The sequence below is a fragment of the Scyliorhinus torazame genome, chromosome 2 (assembly GCF_047496885.1).
Source record: "Scyliorhinus torazame isolate Kashiwa2021f chromosome 2, sScyTor2.1, whole genome shotgun sequence".
NCBI lineage: Eukaryota > Metazoa > Chordata > Chondrichthyes > Carcharhiniformes > Scyliorhinidae > Scyliorhinus > Scyliorhinus torazame.
Window position 1 is genome coordinate 265,098,018 of NC_092708.1, and position 9,866 is coordinate 265,107,883.

Below are 9,866 nucleotides of genomic sequence, written 5' to 3' on the forward strand. Positions count from 1 at the left end.
CGTGGGAACCGGGTGAGGAGCTAGTCTAAAAAAGGGGATGGCTAGTCGACATGGGGGGGGGGGTAGGGGTAAAGAGCCCCCCGACCCGGTTGATCACGTGGAATGTGAGAGGGCTGAATGGGCCGATTAAAAGGGCAAGGGTACTCGCGCACCTAAAGAAATTAAAGGCAGATGTGGTCATGCTACAGGAGACGCATCTGAAACTGGCGGATCAGGTCAGATTACGTAAAGGATGGGTGGGACAGGTATTTCATTCGGGTTTGGATGCGAAAAATAGAGGGGTGGCTATATTAGTGGGGAAACGGGTAGTGTTTGAGGCGAGGACCATAGTAGCGGACAGTGGGGGTAGATACGTGATGGTGAGTGGCAGATTACAAGGGGAAGCGGTGGTTCTGGTGAACGTATATGCCCCGAACTTCATGAAGCGTATGCTGGGGTGTATCCCGGACCTGGAGGCGGGAAAGTTGGTAATGGGGGGAGATTTCAACACGGTGCAGGATCCAGGGCTGGACCGATCCAGGTCTAGGACCGGGAGGAGGCCGGCAGCGGCCAAGGTGCTTAAGGACTTCATGGAGCAGATGGGAGGAGTAGACCCCTGGAGATTCACTAGGCTCAGGAGTAGGGAGTTTTCCTTCTTCTCCCATGTCCACAAGGTGTATTCTCGGATAGACTTCTTTGTCCTAGGAAGGGCACTGATCCCGAAGGTGACAGGGACGGAGTATTCGGCCATAGCCATCTCGGACCATGCCCCACATTGGGTAGATCTGGTAGTAGGAGAGGAAAAGGAACGGCACCCACTCTGGAGATTAGATATGGGACTGTTGGCGGATGAGGGGGTGTATCGAAAGGTACCTGGAGATTAACGATGATGGAGAGGTTCAGGTGGGAGTGGTCTGGGAGGCACTGAAGGCGGTGGTCAGAGGGGAACTGATTTCCATAAAGGCCCACAAGGGGAAACAAGAGAGTAAAGAGAGGGAGCGATTGTTGAGAGAAATTTTGAGGGTGGATAGGCAGTATGCAGAGGCTCCGGATGAGGGACTGTACAGGGAAAGACAAAGGTTGCATACGGAATTTGACTTGCTGACCATGGGCAGGGCAGAGGCACAATGGAGGACGGCACTGGGAGTACAGTATGAGTACGGAGAGAAGGCGAGCCGGTTACTGGCCCAACAATTGAGGGCGATAGGTGGGGTGAGGGACGAGGAGGGTGAGATGGAACGGGGAGCAGAGAGGGTGAACGGGGTGTTTAAGGCATTTTATGAGAGGCTGTATAAGGCTCAACCCCCGGAAGGGAAGGAGGGAATGATGCACTTCCTGGATCAGCTGGAATTCCCGAAGGTGGAGGAGCAGGAGAGGACAGGATTGGGAGAACGGATTGAGGTGGAGGAGGTGGTAAAAGGGATTGGGAGCATGCAGGCAGGGAAGGCCCCGGGACCGGATGGATTCCCGGTGGAATTTTATAGGAAATACATGGACCTACTAGCCCCACTTCTGACGAGAACCTTTAACGAGGCCAGGGAAGGGGGGACGTTGCCCCTGACGATGTCGGAGGCGACGATATCGTTGCTCCTGAAGAGGGACAAAGACCCGCTGCAGTGTGGGTCTTACAGGCCTATTTCCCTTCTGAATGTAGATGCCAAGCTCTTGGCCAAGGTGATGGCGACGAGGATCGAGGATTATGTTCCAGGGGTGGTTCACGAGGATCAAACTGGGTTTGTTAAGGGGAGACAGTTGAACACTAATATACGGAGGCTGCTAGGTGTGATGATGATGTCCCCGCTGGAGGGAGAGGTGGAGATAGTGGTGGCGATAGACGCTGAGAAAGCATTTGACAGAGTGGAGTGGGATTACCTGTGGGAAGTGTTGAGGAGATTTGGATTTGGAGAGGGGTTTATTGGGTGGGTTCAGCTTTTATATAGGGTCCCGGTGGCATGTGTGATCACAAACAGGCAGAGATCTGACTACTTCCGTCTATATAGAGGTACAAGACAGGGGTGTCCCATCCCCGATACTGTTTGCGTTGGCAATTGAGCCACTGGCCATAGCGCTGAGGGGCTCTAGGAAGTGGAGGGGAGTACTTAGGGGAGGAGAAGAGCACCGGGTGTCATTATACGCGGATGATTTGTTGTTGTATGTCGTGGACCCAGTAGAGGGGATGCCCGAGATAATGCAGACACTCAGGGAGTTTGGGGAATTTTCGGGATATAAACTGAATATGGGGAAGAGTGAGCTGTTTGTGATGCACCCTGGGGAACAGAGCAGGGGAATAGATGATTTGCCGCTGAGGAGAGTAACAAGGGGTTTTCGGTACCTAGGGATCCAGAGAGCCAGGAACTGGGAAACCTTGCATAAGCTTAATTTAGGAAGATTGGTGGAGCAGATGGAAGAGGATTTTAGGAGATGGGACATGGTGCCCCTGTCACTGGCGGGCAGGGTGCAGGCGGTCAAAATGGTGGTCCTTCCATGATTTCTTTTTGTGTTCCAGTGCCTCCCTGTGATGATTACCAAGGCTTTTTTTAAAAAAGTGTATAAGAGCGTTATGAGCTTTGTGTGGGTTGGGAAGACCCCAAGAGTGAAGAGGGGGTTTCTGCAGCGTATCAGGGATAGGAGGGGACTGGTACTGCCGAGCTTAAGTGACTATTATTGGGCCGCCAATATATCAATGGTATGCAAGTGGATGGGGGAAGGGGAAGGAGCGGCGTGGAAAAGACTAGAGATGGCGTCCTGTAGGGGAACCTGCCTGCAAGCATTAGCGACAGCGCCTTTACCGTTCTCCCCGAAAAAGTACACCAGTCCAGTGGTGGTGGCAACACTGAAAATTTGGGGGCAGTGGAGACGACATAAGGGAGTGACGGGTGCCTCAGTGTGGTCCCCGATAAGGAACAATCATAGGTTCGTCCCGGGAAGGGTAGATGGGGGATTTAAATCTTGGCAGCGAGCAGGAATTGCGAAATTGAAGGACTTGTTCTTAGACGGGACGTTCGCGGGTCTGGGAGCACTGACAGAAAAATATGGGCTGCCACCTGGGAATGCATTTCGCTATATGCAAGTGAGGGCATTTGTGAGGCAACAGGTGAGGGAATTTCCGCAGCTCCCGGCGCAAGAGATCCAGGACAGAGTGATTTCGGGGGCAATTAGTGGGTGATGGCAGGGTGTCAGATATATATAGGGAAATGAGAGACGAGGGGGGAGACTATGGTGATTTCAAAGGTAGAGGGGGGGAGAGGGAGAGGGGGGGGAGAGGGAGAGGGAGAGGGGGGGGGGGAGAGAGAGGGGGGGGGGAGAGGGGAGGGGGGGGAGAGGGGAGGGGGGGGAGAGGGAGAGGGGGGAGAGGGAGAGGGGGGAGAGGGGGGGGAGGGAGAGGAGGGAGAGGGAGAGGGAGAGGGGAGGGAGAGGGAGGGAGAGGGGAGGGAGAGGGAGAGGGGAGAGAGGGGGAGGGGGGAGAGAGGGGAGGGGGGGGGGAGAGGGGAGGGGGGAGGGGGGGGGGAGAGGGGGGGGAGAGGGGGGGGAGAGGGAGAGGGGGGGGGAGAGGGAGAGGGGGGGGGAGAGGGAGAGGGGGGGGAGAGGGAGAGGGGGGGGAGAGGGAGAGGGGGGGGGAGAGGGAGAGGGGGGGGGAGAGGGAGAGGGGGGGAGAGGGAGAGGGGGGGGGAGAGGGAGAGGGGGGAGAGGGAGAGGAGGGAGGGGGGAGAGGGAGAGGAGGGAGGGGGGGGAGAGGGAGAGGGAGAGGGAGAGGGGGGGAGAGGGAGAGGGGGAGAGGGGGGGAGAGGGAGAGGGGGGAGAGGGGGAGGGAGAGGGAGAGGGGGGGAGAGGGAGAGGGAGAGGGAGAGGGGGGAGAGGGAGAGGGAGGGGGGGAGAGGGAGAGGGGGGAGAGGGGGAGGGAGGGGGGGAGAGGGAGAGGGAGGGGGGGAGAGGGAGAGGGAGGGGGGGAGAGGGAGGGGGAGGGGGAGGGAGAGGGGGGGAAAGAAAGAGGGAGGGAGAAAGGGGGGGAGGAGAGGAGAGGGGGGGGAGAGGGAGAGGGGGGGGAGAGGGAGAGGGGGGGGGAGAGGGAGAGGGGGGGGGAGAGGGAGAGGGGGGGGGAGAGGGAGAGGGGGGGGGAGAGGGAGAGGGGGGGGAGAGGGAGAGGGAGAGGGGGGGGGAGAGGGAGAGGGAGAGGGGGGGAGAGGGAGGGAGAGGGAGAGGGGGGGGAGAGGGAGAGGGGGGGGGAGAGGGAGAGGGGGGGGGAGAGGGAGAGGGAGAGGGGGGGGGAGAGGGAGAGGGAGAGGGGGGGGGGGAGAGGGAGAGGGAGAGGGGGGGGAGAGGGAGAGGGAGAGGGGGGGGAGAGGGAGAGGGGGGGGAGAGGGAGAGGGAGAGGGGGGGGAGAGGGAGAGGGAGAGGGAGAGGGGGGGAGAGGGAGAGGGGGGGAGAGGGAGAGGGAGAGGAGAGGGAGAGGGGAGGGGGGGGAGAGGGAGAGGGGGGGGAGAGGAGAGGGAGAGGGGGGGAGAGGGAGAGGGGGGGGAGAGGGAGAGGGAGAGGGGGAGGGAGAGGGGGGGAGAGGGAGAGGGAGGGGGAGAGGGAGAGGGAGAGGGAGAGGGGAGGGAGAGGAGAGGGAGAGGGGGGGAGAGGGAGAGGGAGAGGGGGGGAGAGGGAGAGGGAGAGGGGGGTAGAGGGAGAGGGAGAGGGGGGGAGAGGGAGAGGGGGGGGAGAGGGAGAGGGGTGAGGGAGAGGGGGGGGAGGGAGGGGGGGAGAGGGGGGAGGGAGAGGGGGAGGGAGGGGGTGAGGGTGAGGGGGAGAGGAGGGGGGGAGGGGAGAGGGGAGAGGGGGGGGGAGAGGGAGAGGGGGAGAGGGGGGGAAGGGAGTGGGTGAGGGGGGGAGAGGGGAGGGAGAGGGGGGAGAGGGTGAGGGGGGGTGAGGGAGAGGGGGGGGAGAGGGAGGGGGGGGAGAGGGAGAGGGGAGGGAGAGGGGAGAGGGGGGAGAGGGAGAGGGGAGGGAGGGGGGGGGGGAGAGGGGAGGGAGGGGGGGAGAGGGGAGAGGGAGGGGGGGAGAGGGAGGGAGGGAGAGGGAGAGGGGAGAGGGGAGGGAGAGGGGGGGGGTGAGGGAGAGGGGGGGGGGGAGAGGGAGGGGGGGGGAGAGGGAGAGGGAGAGGGGGGGAGAGGGAGAGGGGGGGAGAGGGAGAGGGAGAGGGGGGAGAGGGAGAGGGGGTGGGAGGTGGGGGAGAGGGAGGGGGAGGGAGGGAGAGGGGGGGGAGGGAGAGGGGGGGAGTGGGGAGAGGGGTGGGGAGGAGAGGGGGGGGAGAGGGGAGGGGGGGGGGAGGGAGAGGGGGGGGAGAGGGGGAGGGGTGGGAGAGGGGAGTGGGAGAGGGGGGGGAGAGGGAGAGGGGGGGAGAGGGAGAGGGGGAGGGAGAGGGAGGGGGAGAGGGGGGAGAGGGAGAGGGGGAGGGAGGAGGGGGGGAGAGGGAGAGGAGAGGGGGGGGAGAGGGAGAGGGGGGGGGGAGAGGGAGAGGGGGGGAGAGGGGAGTGGGGGGGGGAGAGGGAGTGGGGGTGGAGAGGGGGAGGGAGAGGGGGAGAGGGAGAGGGGGGGGGAGAGGGGGGAGAGGGGGAGAGGGGGGGAGGGGAGAGGGAGAGGGGGGGAGAGGGAGAGGGGGGGGGGGAGAGGGAGAGGGGGGGAGGAGGGGGGGGAGAGGAGGGGGCGCGGGGGCGGAGGGCGAGGGGGGGCGCGAGGAGTGAGGGGGGAGGGAGCGCGAGGGGGGAGAGGGGAGAGGGAGAGGGGGGGCGGAGAGGGGAGAGGAGAGGGGGGGCTAGGGGGAGGGAGAGGGGGGCGAGAGGGAGAGGCGAGAGGGGGGAGCGGGAGAGGGCAGCGGGGAGGGTGCGAGGGGGGCTGGGAGAGGGGGGGTGAGGAGAGGGGGCGGGGAGGGCGAGAGGGGAGGGGCGGGGTGGGCGCGGGAGCGGCGGGGAGAGGCGCGGAGGGGAGCGTGGGGTGGGAGCAGGGCGAGGGTGGGAGCGGAGAGGGGGGGGAGAGGGCGAGGGAGGGCGCGGAGGGAGAGGGGGGGGAGCGGGAGAGCGGGGGGGGCGAGGGAGCGGGGGGGGGAGAGGGAGAGGCGCTGGGGGAGAGGGAGAGGGGGGGCGCGAGGGAGAGGGGGGGCGAGGGGAGCATGGAGCGAGGGGGAGCAGGGCGCCTGGGGGGAGAGCGGAGAGGGGGCGCGGAGGAGCGGAGAGGGGGCGCGTGGAGAGGGGGAGAGCGGCGGGGAGGGGAGCTGGGCGCGGGCGCGAGGGGGGAGCGGGGCGAGAGGGCGAGAGGGGGCGCGAGGGGCGCGGGAGGGAGTGGGGGCGAGCGGCTAGAGGGGGGCGAGGGAGCGGAGGGGCGGAGAGGGCGGGCTGGGAGAGGCGAGCGGGGGAGAGGGAGGGGGAGGGGGAGGGAGAGGGAGGGGGGGAGGGAGAGGGGGGAAAGAAAGAGGGAGGGAGCAAGAAGGGGGGGAGGCGCGGCCGAGGGGAGGGCCCACGCGGGGCCCTCAGGGGTTTCATATACGTGTTTATACTCAACGTTATCTTACTACCTGGCGAGTGTGGCACCTTTACTTGTATTGGAGAGTTATTATTTTGTTGTTGGCGGTTGCCGTTTAGTTAATATATTATTTATTTGTTTTTAAAAAAACTGTCATTATTATTTATATTGTTTTAAAGTTGTAAAAAGGGGAAAATCCTGTATTCTTGTTTGACCGCAAAAAATTTGAATAAAATACATTTTTAATTTTTAAAAAAAGGAAGGAAAATGGAGACAAAAATAGCAAGACTTTAAAAGCACTATATCTCTTCAGCAATATTCAAGTTCTGTACTATCGAGCATCTGTGTGATAATAATTTCCTTGTTTTTCAGGAAATCATGACAACGAAATTTGAGATTTCAAAAATGGAATGAAAATGAAATGATTGGAAAGCATCGCTCTTATTTTTGAAGTAACAATTGTCCAGGGAAAAGTGACTTCTGCACAGAGCACCAAAACTGTATAGTCTCACATGGCTTCACTGGGATTGGGTGGGCAAAGGAGTGATTTATACTTTGCTAAAGTACAATTCTGTTTTTTTTTAATGAATAAGTTATTTTGCTGATGTTTGTTATAGATGTCTTGTTTGGGTGAAATTATGCTCTTTGTTCCTGTAAAATAAATGACTGGTCTGCTGCTATTCCTAAGCAAAGTGTTACACAAAGGACAGGCCGCAAATTAACACTGGTGTTCTTTCTTCCTTCCTTTCCAATTTCACCTTGCCAAATGAAGTGAAAAGCAAGGTTACCTTTGTATTCCAACACCCAGTTTTTCACTGCCTGAAACAAGGGTGCAGTATACTGGAGACGTTGTTTTACCACTGGCTAACTACAGCCCCAGAGAATCATTTCCTCTACCCCCAATATACTCTGGTCAGTTAGTTCCTCCCAAGTTTGTGTGCAATTGCAGGGAAGGGTTCTTTTGCAGATTCAAGCCTGTACAACTGGGCTGGAGTTACTAACTGCCAGCAGTGCTGGCACCTGAAGTGGCCATTTGGCTAGAAAATGGAGCCATGTAAACCTGGTGTTGGAGTTTAATAAAACTATCAGGGCAGCCTTATTGTGATTATCTTTTTTTCAAAAAAATAAAATTATATGGATGAAATTATACATCTGTTGTGTCTGTTATATAATTTTAGCATTTTTACTTTCGGCCATTAGTCCATTCTGCTGAATTAAGAGAACAGTGATCTATTGGATTAATTTTATAATTGTCAAAGTTTTTTTAAATGTACGTTTTTTCAACTGTTCATTGTCAGAAGAAGTGTATGATATAGTGGAAGACAGCTCATCAACAAAATAATCAACATATGAAAGGAAGGGTGGAAGTAGTAGTACATTTAGTTGTCAGGAGGTTTTCCTTCATGTAAAGGCACCTCTCTATGAACGAAGGGAACATTTTGTTTTGGTACATCTGATCTCAACTCTCAGCATTCAGTCCATAGGACATTTGTATCAATTATCCCTCCCATAAACTCATCATTCAGAAGCTTAGTTCTCAATATTTGTGATTATTAACGCACCAAGCTATCATGTTTGATTGTTTAAGGTTATTTCCTATTCAGCACAGTCTTTATTTTCTCTTTTTTTCCAACCTCTTGTGCTACCCTGGGCTAGTGCACAGTCAATTCCAGCCCCACTTGACCCAGAGTCGTTACACAGGTGAAAATAGATTTTGTATTAATGCCCATAGCTTTGGTTGAGTTAAATTGACCACAGTCACCAGGTTTGTAAATTTTTAACACCAGTAACCTTTTATTAACAGTAAATAACTAAATAGGAAAAAAATATAATTGCATATCCACTATCAACAAACAACAGAGGGAGAAAATATAGTGAAATTAAAGGACAATAAATCTTCGATTCAGATGGATGTCTTCCAGTTAGTTTCTATCTCTAGGTTAGGCCTTCAGTTGGGTACTTTCTTTCCTTTCAGCTTGTAATGATCTTCACTGCAGATTCACAGAGACAGCAGTCAACCGGCAGCAGAGAGAGGGAGGAAATAGCTCCCCTTCCTTTAAGGGTCTAGTGGCTTCTGGCAGGTTCTCTCTGGAAAAAGTCACCTGGCATAAACCAATCCCTAACTATTGTCAGGCAGAACACTGTCCCCGGCCAATCCACTGGTTGCCAGTTAGCCAACCAAATCAACTTCCCCCAATACCAGTTCCAAAGATTCACTTAGCTCTGACGAGTTTTGTTTCTCCTCTCCAGAATACAAAACCTAGGAACACACCCCTGGCAAGCACGCTTCTGCTTAAAGGTACATTCCAATTATGGGTCCACAAACCAAAAATAGTAAAATAAAAAGAAATGTGAACAAAGGAAATAAAAAGGAAGAACTCTTCCATACCATCTCCCTTTAGCGGGATGAAATATCATTGCAAGGATGTTTCATCATAAAGTATGTGACACAAAACACACTTCCATCCCATCATCCTTCCTTTCCATTACCTAAGTTCCCCCAATTCTTCTCTCTGCCACATATCAACATTAAAATTGGTGACAATGCATGCGCAATAATATTGTCCCATCCGGGAATATGTACAATTTTTATATTGAACGGTTGCAACAATAAACTCTTAACCGAACAATCTTGCGTTCCGAGTTTTAAATGTTTCTACAAACGCAAGTGGATTATGTGCAGAATAGATTTTGCTTATCATGCCAGAAATAATAGCAATGGTAAGGCTGCCTTCCCAATGGGTAGTTTCTTTGGCACACACTTAGTTTTCCGTAAAGTATCCCACCGGCTTCTAATCTTTTAAGAGTACCCAATTTGTTTTTTCCAATTAAGGGGATATTATTAGCGTGGCCAATCCACCTATTCTGCACATTTAGGGTTTGTGGGGGTGACACTGGGAGAATGTGCAAACGCCACACGGACAGTGACCCGGGGCTGGAATCGAACCCGGGTCCTCAGCCACGTGAAGCAGCAGTGCTAACCACTGTGCTGCCCTTGGCTGCTCTATTCCTGACTCCTCATCCTGCCCCCCCGGGGTTGCTGGCATCCATAGCTATTTTAAAGGGTTTGGAAATACCAGGAGCGGCCAACACTGGTTCACTTACCAGTATGGCCCTCAATTTTTGAAAAGCAGTTTAGCATTCTGCAGACCAAACCCTTTTTTCTTGTTTCTGTGGGTTCAATCAATATGGATGCTGTTTTATCAGGTTGGAGTCACCTACATCTACATCTACATGTTCAGTTAATGTAGAGCACCCCTGTGTGTTCCCTACAAATCTTCTTATGCCTTTGCAGCAGCCTTATGAGATGTTTCCATTGCTCTTCTTTGACTGCAAAGTGATTATCTAACTGTTCTAGTATTTTGGTCATACCATTTTTGTTAGTCATG

The 9,866-nt window shown here is 55.8% G+C and overlaps 1 protein-coding gene across 3 annotated transcripts in view; it reads left to right on the forward strand.

The window, feature by feature from the left end:
- LOC140398252 (transmembrane protein 87A-like) overlaps positions 1-7,626 on the forward strand; it is a 139,808-nt gene extending 132,182 nt beyond the window's left edge. For all 3 annotated transcript variants that reach the window (XM_072486696.1, XM_072486701.1, XM_072486710.1), the window contains one exon: positions 6,850-7,626. In XM_072486696.1, the coding sequence (XP_072342797.1) occupies positions 6,850-6,891 (42 nt within the window). In that variant the 3' untranslated portion in view covers positions 6,892-7,626. The remainder of the gene's footprint in view (positions 1-6,849) is intronic.
- Positions 7,627-9,866: the final 2,240 nt, after the last annotated feature.